Raw genomic sequence first — 17,720 nt, 5'->3', positions numbered from 1 at the left:
CTCAGAGTTAGATTACGAGAATTTTTTGAGAAGGAATTTAAAATCTTTGGGTGCTACTGTTGCCACTGGATGCTATGCCACTATGGAGAACCTGGCTTTTGTACGGCTGATGGACTGCGTAGCCAAATCACCCCTGCAATGCCCAAATAAATAGTTTTCCTTTTTCTTTCAAATACCAAAATCTTGCACGACACATGGGGAAGATTAGAATTTGCATCAATCCCATGATCGAAATCATGGTAGAAACAAAATGGGGAAAGACACTCCTTAGTAGCTACCAAAACACATAATGTAACAAATTACCATTCAAATCTACAAGAAAACAAATAGGAACTCATCCTGCAACACGATGCCTTATCACACAGCGTCTCTCATCCAGTTCAAAGTTGGCCAGCGAAAATTCGGCGCTAGAAAAGAACGGTTTTAGGTCAGCGATGCCATACTCGAGTGCCTGCAGGTACGGAATTCAATCTCAAGCATTAGAACGCTAACAAACCAAGCCGCACATGGAATATAAGTAGTATCAGGGAACCAGAGGAATTCCGCATAGCCAGATGATTTTACAAGTTCTTGTACCTTGGTTTGCAACTCTTCCACTTTTACATCTATGTGTGGAAGATTTGCAGTAGAGCCAGACGAGAGTTCCAAATCAAGTGCACCCTTTATGAGCCCGCGCAGAAGATGCAAAATAATAGCATTGAAATCCTTCTTGAAAGTCATGTACTTTTTGAAGCTCTGCATGAAATTCTTAATCCCTTAATACTAATCTCAGTAATGAGATAAACAAACTTGCTCGCAATGCTTTCTATCGTGTACTTTGATTGTGCAAATGGTAAGTTTAAGAGCATATAAAGGACTGGATCCCCTAGTCAGCCTAATTGGATCTGTCAGTAATTACCGATTGGATTATTTCTATCAATCAGTCAAGCCAAAACATGAATGAACAAGAACCAGCACGCCTTTGCTGCTCTATGTTTCTCTTTCAGATAAAAAGTTCTCATCGTTCAACATGGGATACTGACAAACAGATTAACTATCAAACCATTTTCATACCTTTTTTTCGTCTTTATTATTCCACATTTGTCGATAGTGTTTTAAGGCATTTGACCTCGTTACTTGGTTACATTCTTTTAAAACTGAATATTCTTCAAAAGCTATTTTTGCAAATATTTGATGTGCCCTTTAAAAAAAAAAGAAAAAAAAGATTTCTGCAGCAAGAAATAATCAAAGGGTAAAGAGTCATATAAAGGTGGTAGGAGCAGAAATGATTGTCCAAGAATACACAAAGGGGAGGAAGGAAAGAAGGTAAAGTAAAACAAAAACACTGCTGTACTCATTAATACCTTTTGCAAAGCCTTTTGAACTCCAAACTTCTGCGTCGATATAAATGAGTCCAATAATACACGAATAGCCATGTCCACATCTTCTTGGGTGACATGTTGTCTAAGATGCATCCTTGCATGTGCCTCAGACATCCTTATCATTGATTCTATGTGCCTTACAGCTATTGGAACCCCTTGTCCGTGCTGCAAATGCACAGATATAAAGCACCATACAACATGAAAGAGTCAAGAAAATCAGCAGGTGCAGAATTTTCTAAAGTAAACTCATGTCGAATGAGACTCACAGAAGATTCTCTACGCAATTCAGCATAAACTTGAGTAAGCTTGTCTAAATCTGCATCATGCAACCTTGGGAATACATTCAACTTGGCATAGGTTATGTACTTCTTTAGCAAATCTTGAGAAATTATCTGAGAAGAAACATGCTTTTTGTGTTTAAGCAAGGTACGTGTAAGTTCAAAAACGTTTACTAAAACAATGCATAAAAACAGCTCAAGGAATAGACCTCAGGGTCAGCGGGTAGGACAGATGCTTGAGCGTCATCATTTGAATTGAGTACAGATCTATCATCCAATGTAGCACCTTTTGGTTGTGATTTGAAGTGACTATCAACTACAAATTTGGCTAGCATCTCATCTGTTACTGGATCAACCACATCCTGCAAAATATCCTATCATTCCATCAAAATCAATTCATGAAATTTATAATTAGATGAGACTGAGACTCAAATGAAAAAAAAACAAATAACCTTAACAACACAAAGAATGTCAAAGCGGGAAATTATGGGATCTGTCAATTCCACGTTTTGGGAAAAGGTTCTTGAGGAATCATATCTGCAAAGAAAGCAATTGGAGTTAGAACCAAACTCAGTCGAGTATGTAACAGATAAAACCAAAAACAAACACAAAAACAAAAGAAAAGAAGAGGAAAAGAGCAAAAAAGAAAGAAAGAAGCAGAACATGTATACTTTGCTCAAATCCTAAGGATCTTTTAACTGCATATTCAGCTTAGCAAAAAGTTAAGAACAACTAATGGAGAAGTTATGACCCATGTTATTCCTCCTTAATATTTTCTTACTAAAAGTCTTTTCTGGCAAGAATTGGAATGGGCGACTTTCAGGAAATTACAGAAATTAAAATCTTATCATAATGGAATCTAGGGAATTTAAACCCATTGAATTTTCTTAGTCGAATTTTGGACAAGATTTCCTCCATGATGAGTGGAAACTATGTACATTTGGTCCAGCAATAATTTAGCTCTTCATGAGCATCTGTCAGTATGACAAACATAATAGAAGTAAGGGGAATGGAGCAACTGGACTTGTGTGTCAACCTGACAAACAAGTGTAGCATTTATAAATTCAACAAAACAATAGATGAATTATATTATCATATGCCATGAATTGTTGTCACCTGCTTGGATGCATATGTATAAGCCTGACTAGCCCAATGCTCATTGCTGATAAAAAGATCTTATACTTCTTGCATACCTTCCACCAATAGGATTTGCAGCAGCAACAACAGAACAACGGGCCTGAAGAGATGTGACAATCCCTGCCTTTGATATACTTATGCTCTGTTGCTCCATGGCTTCATGAATACTCACCCTGAGAATAAGAATATCTCAGAAAAGCAAGTATAAAAGGCCAAATAAGCACAAATACAACATGCACACGCTTACCTGTCTTGATCATTCATCTTATCGAACTCATCAATAAGACATATCCCTCTATCAGCCAGAACAAGAGCCCCACCTTCCAGTGTCCACTCTCGGGTGACTGGGTCCTTGTGGACTGCTGCTGTTAGCCCTACAGCAGAAGCTCCTTTTCCTGTAGTATAGACAGCTCTTTGACCAGTCTTTTCAACATACCTGGTAACATTCCCATGGCAATTAAATGACTAAGCATTACCAAAAAATGCAATTCAATCAGGATGTAAACATACTTCAGGAACTGTGACTTTGCCGTGCCAGGATCACCTAACAGGAGCACATTGATGTCACCCCGTAGTCTATGTTTTCCTTCAACATTTTTCTCTTGGCCCCCAAACATTGCAAGAGCAATTGCAGTTTTTATGTCCTCGTGACCATATATGGAAGGCGCAATGGACTTGATGATCTAAAAATTGACATGTGAAATCCACAATACTTAAGTATGGAAATATAATTAGAGTAAATCTTGTATACACTGACAGTGTATACACTATCACGGTTAGATGCACGACACATATGCAAAATTTGGACTTCAAATTCAAATTTGGATTATGTGTCATGTATCTAATGGTGAAAGTGTATACACTGTCAGTGTATAGAAGATTAATCCATATAATGAAGTATGCAAATCCACAAAACTATAAACAGTGTACTTTATACATATAACAGTGAACTTCTCCTTTGGAAAAATAAGTTGTTAATAGATTAGGAAGAAATAACTAACGCACTCTTTCTCCAATCCTAGGATCTTTGGCCAACTTCTCAATTTCTTCCTTGTCCTCCTGGGTGAGTTTGTAAGCTGAGAAGAGGTCTTGCTTCTTTGTTACATAATTTGCTTCAATAACAGTTGCAAAAACAGGAAAACCATTCTTTGTATTGAGAGACAAGTCAAAGTTATTTGTGTAAATGCCTGTCACCTCCTGGAAGTTAAAACATAGACGAAGTCAACAAGAACATTATGTGGCAGCTGTAAAATAAATAAAAACTAGACATTTGAAATATTAGAAGGTTAAAAATTTACAATCTCTTCTCCTGGACGGGCACAATCAATAAGATCATTCAACAGTATAACTTCCTTGCATCTTGGTAACCGACCAGCTGGCACAATTCCCGGGCTCTCTTGAAGGGTAAGTTTCTGGTAATTCCTGTATATCGTCTACAACAACACAATATGGTCAAAGAAAGCAACATCCCTTTCATCCTTTGAAAACAAAACAATAAAAATTTTTCTGTTGTAAACGCTGACATTGGGCTTCTTTCCTTGGCATGAAGGAATAAGAAAGCAAAAGAAAAAGAGTAATGAAAGGAACTCACCTGCTCAATGTTGACAGTAAATGGTCCTTTAGATTGGCATTCTGGGCAAGAACCAACCTTAACCTCTGAATAAGAATTCTGGAAAAATGGTCCTAAGATTGCACCACATTTGTTACAGTCATACTTCACTTGTTGTAATTGAGGAAAGACTCCAGAACGACGGGTTACAACTCCTCCAATACGAATCATGGTGTTCAAATGAATCTGCCTGTCACAGCACAAGATAAGGACTAAACTCTCAACTCTACTTTGATATCCATAATGTGAAAACCAACAGAATTTACACGATCAAAATTTACCGGATGTTACGTATCTGGTCATAAACGGGCAAATTGGTGATGCGAACATAGATTTTTTGATGAATCTGCTTATAGTTTGGATGCAAGTCGAAAACAACTTTATTAGCAACTTCTTCCATGACCTCTAGGACCGAATGGGGTGCATCTGCCAGCCAGATGGCAATATTGGGGTGGATATAGATAAACTGCTTGTAATCAATCTCAAGGCTGCACTTGTTTACTGCATATAAAATTCACTGAATCAAAGAAAAAGTATACAAGTACATAGAATGTAATGTTGTCATGAATGATGAATGCATTATATAGTCATCCAGCATAAAAACAAACTTGAAGGTTATATAAATTAAGCGCTGGAATGGCAAACCCTTGGACCTGATACCATCTCATTTATCTGCCGCAGATACTCAAAGTCCCCACTATCACTCTTTGGATTCACATATGTGAGCAAGAACTCTTTAAATTTCTTTGCAATGAAACGCCGCACCTCATCTCTAGTAACCCATTCTCTAAGCGTTCCTTGAACCCGGTACATTTCAAATTCACCATCCTCATTGTCATCATCCTGCGCCAGAAACCCAACAATTCATAACCTAATTTGGTAATACACCAACATATTTGATGACTAAGATCGCAATGCTTGAACTAAAAACAACAACACACCTCAAATGGATCATCATCAGTTGGATCAGTCATGGGCACATCCTCTCTGGAGTTTGCTGGCTGTGATCTACCAGGTGAACTCTGCATTGCATCAGTGTCTTCAAAGCTTCTTGGAGCGGTGGGAGGCCTAAAATCAGCTCGAGTTCGTTTTGAGGGCCTGTAGTTGTCATCGTCGGTATCTGCAAGGGAAAAAATATACTTAGATGTATCAACTGCTAAGTTGTGATGCAACCACTACTGCTCGGTAGGAAATCAAGGATAAAGGTCCTAAAATGGATTTAACCAATGAATAAAATATTCAGCAAATGTGAGGTTGCTTTTTCGGGAAGATCAAGTTGGAATAAACAGATGCCATCCAAAGCAAACATGTGAATGTATAGACTTCAAAAGTTTCCGAAGTACACTCATTAATGTAGGACAGCAAATATGACATATGAAAGATGCACCTTAAGCTTTAAAAAGTTTGGAAAGTGGATGTAAGTATGCAAACCACGAGTTTTTGGATAGGAAAAGTGAGCGAAAAAGAAAGACGTGTACTGACAGTTGATAGAAACATTTCTGGCATTAACATACATTTCTTAATTTCTGAGTAGCAGACGCTAAAAGCCACACCAGAGAATCAAAATCAAACAGTACAACCTATTCTAGGAAGTAATCAAGTTACTGAAAAATATTGGCAATTGAAAATGAATGAAAGATAAGACACGATAGAGGAGAATAGATCCCACCCTGGTCGTGGAGAAGCTGGGGAAGCTTTCGCTGCTGAGATGAGGCTCGGAAGCGAGTGTCCCTGGCAGCAAGTTCGATCTCGGCAGCCCTTCTGTCGGCCATGATCTGATCCAAATCCCTTTCGTCCTCCATGGAATCGTCAAGTCCCAGGGACTCGTATTGGTCCTGCTCATTCATTCTCCGATAATCATCCAGGTAGTTATCGTTGAAGAGGTCCTCTCCTTCCTCCTCCTCCTCCGCTTCATTTTCTTCCTCGTCTCTGATGATTTCCGGGTCCACGGATGCCTCGTCGTCGTCCTCCTCTTCAGAGTAATTCTGGCTCGTGTTCGGAGGCAGCTGATCTGTGTTAAATCCTGCTGACGTAGGCGATTCCGGGGTTGATGGTGTGGGATTAATGTTCCCCTGATCTGACCGCGAAGATGACTCGTCGCTACGCCCCGGCATTCCCCCACTTCCGCCGCCTGATTCGCCTTCTCTCGACATTATTTTTGGCGTCCCCCTTCCCTCCCGCTGTCTTTCTCTCTCTGGCAACCAATTAGTCGATTGGCTTAGTCTGCTACGGCGCACCTCGCACTACCCCTCTTTGGAATGTCTGCTACAGTGGAGGAGGGATAGGGTAATGCTGTTGTTTTGGCGGGAGAATTTGGCGCCAACAGCTGCCCCCCACCCCAGACCCGTGGCTACGACGACAGGGGGGGGGGGGGAATTGTAGTTTTAGCCTCCAATATTTGGCTCTTGTGCGCTTTTAGTTCTCAATGTTTAGCATTTATGCAGTTATGGTCTCTAAAGTTTTAATAAAACAAAATCTGGTCCCCAGGTACTTTAGGACAATTGACATATTTTCTATTTTCTTAAATATTGGCAGAATCATTCAAGTGTACTCACATGTTTATTGAATTATACTTCTTAAAAATGAAGCAAAATAGTAAGTAATTTTGAACAATAAAAATAACTTGCATAATAACACATTAGTTACTGATTAACCCATAATAAAAAAAAAGGAAATATGTTAATCTATATGAGAAAAAATTAAGTATTGCAATTGTTTGCTTGGGACAATATGGATGGAAAGTGAATTCAAGTTCTGAATCAATGAATTGAGTGTTCCAACTAGTTTTAGTTAAAAAATTTTCCTTCTTGTTTCTAGTTAATTAGTTAGCATGTGAGTTATTAGTTCTTAATTTTATTGTTTAAAGTTAACTATTTATTTTGTTTCTTTATGGAGAAGCTTAATTTAACGGACATATGACTAAAGGTGATTAAATTCTATGAATTATTGGGAAAAAATATTCAAATGTCCTATTTTAAATTATATACATTAGCAATCAGATTTTCTCTTGCCAAAACTTAAGGACTAAAATTGCACATGTGCTAAATATTAATGACCAAATTTACTTTTGTCAAAATTTTAAAGACTAAAATCTCACAAAGACTAAACATTAGGAATTAAAACTATATATATTTTTCATATTCAATACATTTTTTGCTGTTGTTTGGTTATTGATATGGAGTAACCTAAAATTGCATGGAATAACCTATGGTTTGCTCTATTGTGTGTAGGGCAAACCTAAGACGGGAAATGTTCTCTCTCTCAAACTATTGGCCTGTTTGGCAAACAAAAACTTTTTGCTAAGTTTGTCTTTTACAAGGTTTTAAAAAGCTTTAACTACAATAATTTGAAAAAAACTCCTCAAAATTTTTAAATAATATACTTCAAAATATCAAAAAAAATTGCGCACTTCAAAAAAATTTTCTACAACTTCTACCGTAAGTTAGAACAAAATTTTAAATAAATATCCAAAAAACTAATTTGTCAAAAACAAGACATATATTAAATACAAACATAGTGTTACAAAATTAAACCATAGAATTATGTCCACCAATTGAAGACCCTGAGGACCTGTTATACAATGATAACAAGTCGCACCTCAATCAAACATAGAAACTTGAGACTTTTAAAAGCACGATTAATGTTAGTAAGCTCAATAGAAAGAAATGAAAAAGAAACCTCCACAAGAGAAGAAAATTTTTTAAAGCAATAAAGTGAGTACCATACATGTGTGGTTAGGATTGGATAATCGAATTTAAAGAATAAAAAATCATACACCAAGCTAGTTGCTTGAAATGAATTTAGATAATTGATCATTGTGAATTCTCAATTTCAATATTCTATTTTTCGGCTTAAGGTGCGTTTGGTACCCCATAGAATTAGGGTTTAGAATTATAATTGGAACCGCAATTCTAATTCTTGTGTTTGGATGCTGCATTTTCCATAGAATTAGCATTGAATTCTAATTCCAAGAGATTTCAATTCCATGAGTTGAATTCTTTATCAGACCAAAAGAATTTTGATTCCAATTCTACGTCTAAACCCTAAAAAACGGGTCTACACGTGGATCCAATGTGGGTAAAAAATAAAAATCGGGTCAAGTTTATTCGCTTCCCTCTTTCTGTCTAATTCACCGCATTTGCTCGGCTCAATGGCTCTTGCTCTCCACCGCCGCTTCCATCTCAGTTTTTAACATTTTGCCTCTCACACGACCATCACCCCCATTGCCCTTCGCTCCTCCGACCATCCTTTTACTCTTCACCATTCCTACTACCCCTCCAAGTGCTCCCTTCTTTGGAGATTCGTATATTCTGGGAAGGTGGAAGCGAATTCATCCGCTTTTCTCAATTTGAGCTTGAATTTTGTGACGGAATTGTGGTTGTAGTAGGGCAAATCCATGCGTGACACGTGTCAGCTCGGCATACCACACACACAAGGTCGGCAATAGAGATCCTACAGCTCGCACACCTCAGTTCGGCATAGAGGAGCCAGCTCGGATGTGACAGTCGCCTCTCCATGAGGTGGGCCCAGTGGGCCGTCGCCTCCGAACTTTTAGGAACTATCGTACAAAATCCTAAAAAGACTCCGAACCCTAAGGGGGATTTTGACTCCGGTAAGGAAACTACTACCAGTTCAAGCCTATAAATACAGCGCCACAAGACGACACAAGGTACACCATACACAGTACTCTATAATGTTGCCCTACTCATAAACTCTTCTGACTTGACCGTCGGAGCTATTCCGGGGACCCGAGTCCCGCAATTGCTTTTTCTTTACAGGATCTGATAAAAAAATTGAGGGATGGGAAGGCGGAGACCAGCCACAAGCTGATATCTGTAGATAGTCACAAACCCAGAAGGAGGTCGGCAAGCGTACTCCCCTGGCCGGGCAGCCCTAGCCTCGAACTGGGGAGGAATGTCATACCTCCCCACTAGTTCGTCCACGTCCCCCTGGTCCAGGAAGGGGGATGATCTCGACTTCACCGAAGTCGATATCTGACCCCCTGGGGGATCCTGCCCTGGCACGAGCTGGAACTGCTTTCAAAGGAATCTCTGGGACAGCAGTTTCAGCCTCAGGTTGGGCAGGCTGACCGGGTTGGTCCATATCTAAGGATGGAGAATGTGCTGGTGAATGAAGGTACTCGGACCTTGAGGAAGAAGAGCTGGAAGAAGAGGATAATATCTCTATTGGGGCAGGTCGGGCTATTCTACGCCTAGGTGCCGAGTTGGTGATGTCTGAGTGTGTGGAAGAATACGACATAAACGGGAAAAGAAGACTTACTAGTGGATAAGGAAGGAGAGCGGGTTGAAACTAAGAAGGGACGTTATTCCCGAACGACCTCACTAAACAGGTAACGAGCTGGTGAAGATGTTGGAGAAGAGAGAATGAGGAAGAAGGCTTGAAAGTGACGTTCGGTGGGGCTATTTATAGGCCCCCTGGGCGGGAAGACGAAGAGTCCCGAATTGAAATTCCAAATTTATTACTAAGCAACCGCCACTGGGGGGAGACGTTTGAACTGACAACCGCCATTGTGAGAGGACGTGACCCTTGAAGGGACAGTTATGACAGTAGACGTGGCAGTTGTTCGGACAAGGGGCGTGATCATAGGATCATGGGTCTCACACCAAGCAGACCTAACGCTTCGTAATTTGGTCCAAACTCACGCGACCTCTCGGTGACTCTAGACTCAAAGGGGGGCTATTGTAGTGGGGCAAATCCACGCGTGACACGTGTCAGCTCGGCATACCACACACACAAGGTCGGCAATAGAGATCCTACAGCTCGCACACCTCAGTTCGACATAGAGGAACCAGCTCGGCTGTGACAGTCGCCTCTCCACGAGGTGGGCCCAGTGGGCCGCCGCCTCCGAACTTTTAGGAACTGCCGTACAAAACCCTAGAAAGACTCCGAACCCTAAGGGGGACTTTGACTCCTGTAAAGAAACTACTACCCGTTCAAGCCTATAAATACAGCGCCACAAGACGACACAAGGTACACCATACACAGTACTCTATACTGTTGCCTTACTCATAAACTCTTCTGACTTGACCGTCGGAATTATTTCGGGGACCCGAGTCCCGCCATTGCTTTTTCTTTACAGGATAGCCCAGTTAGGCTTTTCCTTCTCAGTTCAGCTGCATTCGTCCAGCTCGGTTCGCAGCAGCTCAGCTCGGACTGCGTCTTTGGCCGTCGCATCAGCGGTCGAACTTGACTACGATATTGGCAAATTGGCCACCAAATCTGTTCAATGACGGAGAGTTTATTGTCCTGCGTGGATAAAGTTGGTTTCATTTTCTTTTTCTTCTTCTTCTTTTTTCATTTTTCCCCTCTTGTTATTTTTACTATAATTGTGTCTATATTTCGTGTTTTACTTTGTGTAGATACTGGGTTCCTGATTTCGGGATTAAAGAGAGGATTGATCATATCCTTTTAGCTCTGGTAAGAATTTCTTCTTTTTCTCCATTAGTACATTTTCTGTATTATTTTAATTTGACTGATTCTTGTTACTTGGTTAATAGGGTTAATTTACTTGATTTTGGTTCCTTGTATCTCTGTTTCTTGATTTCTCTTTAATTTGATCAATGAACTCATGATAAACCTTTTCTGCAATTCAAGGTAATGAATAGTTTCTGATGTTAGAATCATATGTTTATGGATGAGTTCTTTATCTCAGTGTTCCGTAATTTACTTAGTTTCTGCAAAGTTGGTTGTGGAATTATGATGTGTGGTTGATTGTGGAAGACTAATTCTATTAACTGATGACCGCTGTTTTATTACTTTCTTAACTTAGATTTGCTCCTGGATGATTATTCTTTTTGGTGATTTTAGTACAATTGCTTAAGTTTGCAGGTGGCTGCTGAGCGTGTCCTCGTTCTGAATACTGTGAGATCCAAGCTGCTTTTCGTAGTTACTACTACAGATGATGCCAAAGATTCTGTAAAGGAGGAAATTCGCTTGAGGTTAAAACTTTCTGAAATTTTTTGACCATGGGCTTATGTTTTGCTTATCTCTGCAGATTGCTGTTAGTTATCTTGATAATTGATATTTTGACATTTCTGGTCAAGTTGTGCATTTCTTAATGATTGAAGGTCTGCTTTTGTTTCTGCTTCCTCTCACTAATATGTGGTGCTGTGACTGGAGTGGGTTTGAGTTCAATTATTTAAATCAAAAGCCTGTGGTATGCATAAGTTAACTACTTGAGATAATTGATGTTACTCTTCTTTTTTCACCCCTCTTTTTTGACATTGAAGTCCAATTAACCATAGGATGAGAAGATGAATTTGACCATGAAGTTTAGTCGCTGAACCATATAGTCAAATCTAGCTGAAATTTGTGTATAGCCTCAATAAATGTCATCACAAGTTCTGGTGTGAACCCTTGATGGAAATCAAGTTAACCTGGTTTCAACTGATGTTCCTTATTTTCTTTTCTTGCAGGATGAGTCTCAGGACCATATAAAGAGGTAGCAGCTTCATGAACTAGCCATGCTGAACTCAAATTTTAGAGAAGAGAGTCCAGGACCAAGTGGCAACATGTCACCTCTCAATACTAGTGGAATGAAACGTCCCAAAACTGGGCGTTGAAATGTTATATCTGCTGCTTCATTGAAGTACTTTCTCTTGACCTCTGATCTACAGAGTTATGCCTGAACATATACAATTTGTGGCTATCAACTCTCCTTATGGCTCAATGCGCAGCTACCTAAGTGAAGGATTGATATGAACAGACAAATGGGTATTTGGAGATATGCGTTTTTTACTGGATTTTTTTGTTTGTTTTTAAGTTTCTATTTATTTACTGAAGAACATAAAACAGAGATAGAACCAGGACGAGGTGGTTGGAGTAGGGGTGGAAAATAGAGAAACAGAAATTGGTTTATATAGTTGGCCTCTTGAGTTAGGATTTATTTGTAACTGATAGTTTTTAGCTTTTTGGTTTATACAGTTGAAGCATTTGATCAAGTGTTTTTGTTACATATTTAGGATTTATTTGTAACTGATTGTTTTCTTATCTTTTTTTTTTTGCATGAAATATTGCTTCTTGATTTTGTAGTTATTGTCACATGAGTGAAAAATTGCTTCAAACTTTTCCTCTCTCGTAGTTTTATCATGCCATTGGTACTTACTGAAGGAGTTTGAGTTTTAGTTGTGCATAGCTATTATGATTGAAACCTTTTTTGAATCTTGCATAAGTATTAGAAATAAGAAAGAATTTTGCTTTATTATAATATATCAAAACACAATTGAAAATACCACGGTTGAGATGGGGAAATATTTCTTCGCAAAAATTGATAATGGATCAAAACATGCTAAAGGAAATGCTCTCCAAAGAAATTGATATGAGAGTGAGAAAAAATAAATTATTAAAGGCACAAAATGGTTTTTTCTTTTAAATCTTTAGTAAAAATTAGCTAAATGTAAGAAAAAAAGAAATTATTATATAGAAAAAAAGAAAAAAAGAAAAATTTTATGTAAGCAAATTTTCTTGAAAACAATTCTAATTTCTAATGAATTCTTCTCCTATGCAAACAAAGAATTTGGAATTCCAAATAAATTCTATATCAATTCTATGCATTTCCCAAACGAAAGAATTGGAATGACTTGGAATTCCAATTCTACAGAATTTTGATTCTAATTCAATTCTAAATCTATAGAACCAAACGCACCCTTAGACTAATTCAAAATTTTTTAATTTTTCATTTTTTTTGGTCCTCAATACCCTTATTCATGTGTCAATCTATTTTTTCTTGTTAACGATTTGATTTTTTTTTCGCATACATTGTTTTTCTTTTTAATCCTTGTAGCTATTTTTATGTTTAGATTGGATTTTTTTTTTGTGTTTTGTTTCTTAAAAAAAAAAATTCACCCTCACCCTCGCTCTCTTCTTCTTTCAAACAAACACATTAGCCAACCATTGCCTTTCTTTTTCGCCATACAGTCAGTACTCTTTCCCTGCCAACACATGAAATCTCCCCTTTTCTCCCGCTCCAACCCTTTGCAGCCTGGGTCATCCCTTCCCTCAATTTTCCTCTTCGTCATCCCAAACCTTGACAACCTTACTTTTGCACCGCACCATCTTTCCCTAATCCATAACTTGAGATATTTCCAATTGCCCCACGTCAAAGTTTGGAGTGGAAAGGAACAGTAATGACCTTAAATCCATTGGGCTACTAATAACCTCAATTAACCATTTTGAGCTCCTGAATTTTACTCCATGGTTGTTGTGCCACACCTTGAGATTGGGATGTTATAGTTGGTATCAAAACGAATTTTACTTGGTCTCCACATAAGATTAGTTTAGATCAGCGATGTTATAATTTCGACTACGCAAGTAAACACATGAGCTATAAGCCACCGATGTAATTGTTTTGACTATGCAAGGGGATATAGAAATTAAGTGCTACATTAACCTAAAGGTGCGAGGAAATGTAAGAGTTAAGTGCTACATTAACCTAACTGTGCAAGGGAATCCAGGAGCTAAGGTCCCCGCAACTAAGCAAATAATAGAAATTATGACCAGCTTTGCGCATTTGTGAGAACACAAATGCCTTTTAAGGGAGGTGAATGTGTGATACTGTCAATTGTCTTACATCGGAAGGTTATAGTAGAAAGGAATGGTATGTGATCTTAGATCCATTACGCTGTCAGTCGGTTGAGTTCATCCCCTCTTTTATACTACCAGACCCTCTATTTTCTTGAGTTTGACTTGGTGTTAATAATTTTTACTAACTTTTGAACTTCTAATTCTATCCTTGCAACAATTTGTCATGGTGTTGTGTTTTGGCTCAGTGTTAACTTTTTTTATTGGCCTTTAAGCTTCTACTTTTTTCCTCACAACACATTTGGCTTAATGTCACTTTTTTTTTTATTGAATTTAAACTTTAAATTCTATCCTTACAACTAAAGATAAAATGGTATCCCTTTACAAAAAATCCAATGCTTATATTTAACCACAAAAAGAAAAACATGCATACTCATTTACGAATAAACTATCATTTTCTTGCACCTTCAAAGGCTTATGGGTTGTCAACCCCATTAAAGTATTTGAAATTTTATTTAGTAATGTAAAAGATAAATTTGCATAATGATCCTCTGAGTTTTGAATAACACCAACTATGATCTAGGGATAGGCTTCGTTTGGATTGATTTATTTTTCAAAAATTAGTTTTTCAAATATAATGTTATAGTAATATACAAACAAAAACAACTTATCTATACATATATATAAAAAAAACTCACAAATATATATATATATATAAAATAAACTCTGTAACATTTTTCAACTATCACCACTATCCCTACTAACCATTGCCACCCCAACTTCCTCCTTCCCTCTCCTTCCTCGCCACCCTTTGCCCATCCTCTCCCCTCCCGTATCGCCTCAACCAAATTGTGATAAGAACGTGGGTGATAGTGTTAATTTTTAAAGAGTATCCTAAAATTTTTTTAAATTTTAAAAGGTACCCCAAAATATATTCTAAATACCCCTCCCTAAATACCATAAAAAATATCTACAATAAAAAAATTTTATATACGTTGTTACAGTAAAATATTTTAAAAATACTCCCAAAAAAATGGTCTTCAATATATTAGTGGCAGTATAATTGGCATTTTTATTGATGCTATTATTAAAAGTGGGTTATAAATTGTATAAATTTATATAGAAATTATGTGGATATTATTGATTCATTAAGAGATCATGAGATAAAATGTGAAACTACAACTAATAACTTCCATCGCTGTTTTTGTTTTGTCAATCGTTATTATGAAAATTATTAAGGACTTGATTATTTGTTCTTCTATATTTTCCTCTCACCTCCTTATCTTATGAATTTACGATTCTAGTGATGGAATTAGCAATTTTGCTATAAAAGATAGGGTTCGTTAAGTAATTTCGTGTATGGCTATATATGGTCCAAATGACACAACACAATTTAATTGTTAATAACTATCACACAACAACTTGTATTATACTTGCATAATACATGCTTTTAAATATAGTTTATAAATAATTCAAATATATATGGGTAGATAGGAAGGTGGCATTAACATATGACTGCATTTGATAAAATTGAAGTATAAGAATTGAAAATTGAAATCTGAATTTATTAAATTAGTGAATTGTTAAGTACTAAATTTGATATATTTGAATGTATATCATGTTAAATGATAAAATGAATAGTTTATCACTTATTTATTGGAATAAAATTTGTTTAAAAAATCAGTACTACTTAATGAATTCGGATGTTTTAATTTTAGTTATCAAATGCGCTTGAATATGTTAAAATTTGAATGTATTAAATTTAAGTGGTGAATTGGAGTAGGGCTGTTCACGAATCGAGCCGCTAGCGACGAGTTCGACTCAAACTCGGTCAATATCGAGCTCGAGTCGAGTTCGAACTAAAAAACATTAAGCTCGTTAGCTCACAAGCGAATTGCAAGCTCGATTATATATATATATATATATATTTGTTATTTTTTATTTTAATAATAAAATTACATATATCCCTAATATTTTATTATTTGTTAAAAAATTTATTATTTTATTCATTTTTAAAAATAAAAATTACTATTATTTTTTTATTTTTTAAGTTCGAACTTGACATTTTGAACTCGTCGAATTCGAGCTCGAATTCGAGTTTCATAAAATTAACTGGAGGCTTGGCTCGATCAGATCAAATTTCGACTCGACTCGATTTGCTTGCATCCCTAAATTGGAGTAACACATAGAAGACGAAGCAATTTTTCCCGCGCGACCGCCAAGGCATAACATTAGGGATTACACATTTGAGAATAAAAATAAGGAAAAATCATCAATTTAGTCCCCAAACTTTTTTTTCACCGATTTAGTCCCTATACATTATTTATAGTCAATTTAATCCATAAACTTATATTTTAGTTCCAATCAAGGAGCTTAATTTCCATCAGCTTCCCAATTGAGCAGTTCAGAAGGGGTATTTTAGGGACTTCTATTCTGAGCCTTAACCAAAATTAAAAAAAGGCGCAATCCTGCTGGGAGACATTGCTGAGCTGCTGTTCCAATTCCTGCAACTTATCTTTCCTCTCCATAAACTCCTTGTCCTCCTCTACCAATGGTGGCTTCGTTGCACCCCAATCATTAGTAACGCTTTGCTTCAACTCCTTGAAAAGCCTCAGCAAATCCTTCCCACCTGTTGCAGGATGGACCACCTCATTCACATCCACCACTCCCGCAACAGCCTCCGCGTCAAACAACTGCTTCGGCAACTTCACTGTCCCATCCAACATCCTTGACGCAACATCCGTAGGTTTCACTAGCGGCAGCTTTCCTTGCGACTCCAGAAACAACCTCAACTCTTCACTTCTCCAAATGGCTGGATGCTTGGCCAACCTTCTCAAATGCTTTTCCAATGCCGCTCTCCTCTGCTCCACAAATTCATGCGTCTGCATCACTTGACTCTCCACTACACTCTTATCCGGCCTAATTGGAATAATAAACCCTTGGTAAGCCTCTGATAACTGGTCTGAGAGCGTAACCACATCTCGGAGCCGGCCTTAACCAACTTATTCTCCGGTGGAACAGCTATGGCTCTGCCAATGGAGTCACTATCATGACACTGACCATGAGCATCCGGAATTAGAACCATCGGAGAAATAGCTATGGTTGTAGTAGTGACGATGTCAATTTGAAATCGGATAGTGGGGTTTACGGAGGATATAATCTTGGAAACAAAAATTTGTAAAAAATTGCCCGTCATGTTGCAGTTTCACGGTGGAGGGTTTGTGAGTAGGAGCAATGCTTCAGTGGTGAATGATTTGTTTTGCAGGTGGATTGCCAAGGCGTGTGATGTCATTGTGTTGGCTGTTGGTTACAGGTTAGCCCTTGAGAATTGGTATCCGGTTGTATTCGAGGATGGGTTGAAGGTGCTACATTGGTTGGCTAAGCAGGCCACCACCCCTCTTCTGTGAGAGTTGAGCAAGAAATTTTTGTCCAACAAATTTTTTTTGTTTTCATTTTGGGTTTTGGGTGGGTATTTCTCATAAGACTTTTGTTTCGGTTTCTAAAATACCTCTTCTGGGTTACTTGATTAGGAAGCTGATGGAAATTATGCGGTGGCGCCGCCCTTAAGTTCCTTGATTGGAACCGAAATACAAGTTTAGGGATTAAATTGGCTATAAATAATGTATAAGGACTAAATCGATGGGAAAAAAATTTTAGGGACTAAATTGGCGATTTTCCTAAAAATAATATAACAAAAGAAAAGGAGAAAAAGAAAAGGATAGGATAAACAGAAATAGAACAGGGAGCAAAGAGGCCTTGATGATCATTTGTTTTGTCGGGTATTGCAACCGAAGC

At 37.7% G+C, this 17,720-nt stretch overlaps 1 protein-coding gene and 1 long non-coding RNA gene across 4 annotated transcripts; one reads left to right on the top strand and one right to left on the bottom strand.

Annotated features, from left to right (window-relative positions):
- LOC113716886 (DNA replication licensing factor MCM2-like) lies at window positions 1–6,733 on the bottom strand. 2 transcript variants are annotated; one of them, XM_072071218.1, is made up of 17 exons: window positions 6,055–6,685; window positions 5,327–5,505; window positions 5,039–5,228; window positions 4,667–4,886; window positions 4,368–4,575; window positions 4,075–4,209; window positions 3,782–3,973; window positions 3,287–3,459; window positions 3,024–3,212; window positions 2,833–2,949; window positions 2,092–2,176; window positions 1,849–2,001; window positions 1,628–1,753; window positions 1,344–1,526; window positions 577–735; window positions 304–451; window positions 1–133 (listed from the first exon to the last, which is right to left on the bottom strand). In XM_072071218.1, exons 1-16 carry the CDS (start codon window positions 6,536–6,538, stop codon window positions 335–337), a joined length of 2,910 nt encoding a protein of 969 aa, XP_071927319.1. In that variant the 5' UTR covers window positions 6,539–6,685; the 3' UTR covers window positions 1–133; window positions 304–334. The 2 variants fall into 2 exon arrangements, with proteins under 2 accessions (XP_071927319.1, XP_071927318.1); XM_072071217.1 differs by lacking the exon at window positions 1–133 and having other exon boundaries at window positions 140–451; window positions 6,055–6,733.
- Window positions 6,734–10,512: 3,779 nt separating this feature from the next.
- On the top strand, window positions 10,513–12,380 carry LOC113716895 (uncharacterized). 2 transcript variants are annotated; one of them, XR_003454246.2, is made up of 4 exons: window positions 10,513–10,665; window positions 10,766–10,823; window positions 11,235–11,344; window positions 11,822–12,380. It is a non-coding gene; the product is annotated as an uncharacterized lncRNA (long non-coding RNA). The 2 variants fall into 2 exon arrangements; XR_011823221.1 differs by having other exon boundaries at window positions 11,228–11,344.
- Window positions 12,381–17,720: the final 5,340 nt, after the last annotated feature.

The sequence above is a fragment of the Coffea arabica genome, chromosome 11c, assembly GCF_036785885.1.
Source record: "Coffea arabica cultivar ET-39 chromosome 11c, Coffea Arabica ET-39 HiFi, whole genome shotgun sequence".
NCBI classification, from domain to species: Eukaryota; Viridiplantae; Streptophyta; class Magnoliopsida; order Gentianales; family Rubiaceae; genus Coffea; species Coffea arabica.
Note: the sequence above shows the minus strand (reverse complement) of the source record. Positions and strands in the feature narration are given on the sequence as shown.

Coding starts and splice junctions, on each gene's coding strand:
- LOC113716886 (XM_072071217.1), bottom strand. CDS start 6,538: ATGTCGAGAGAAGGCGAATCAGGCGGCGGAAGTGGGGGAATGCCGGGG. Junction 3,460..3,781: donor ATCCTAGGATTGGAGAAAGA/GTGCGTTAGTTA, acceptor GTCAATTTTTAG/ATCATCAAGTCCATTGCGCC. Junction 736..1,343: donor TTCAAAAGGCTTTGCAAAAG/GTATTAATGAGT, acceptor AATTTCATGCAG/AGCTTCAAAAAGTACATGAC.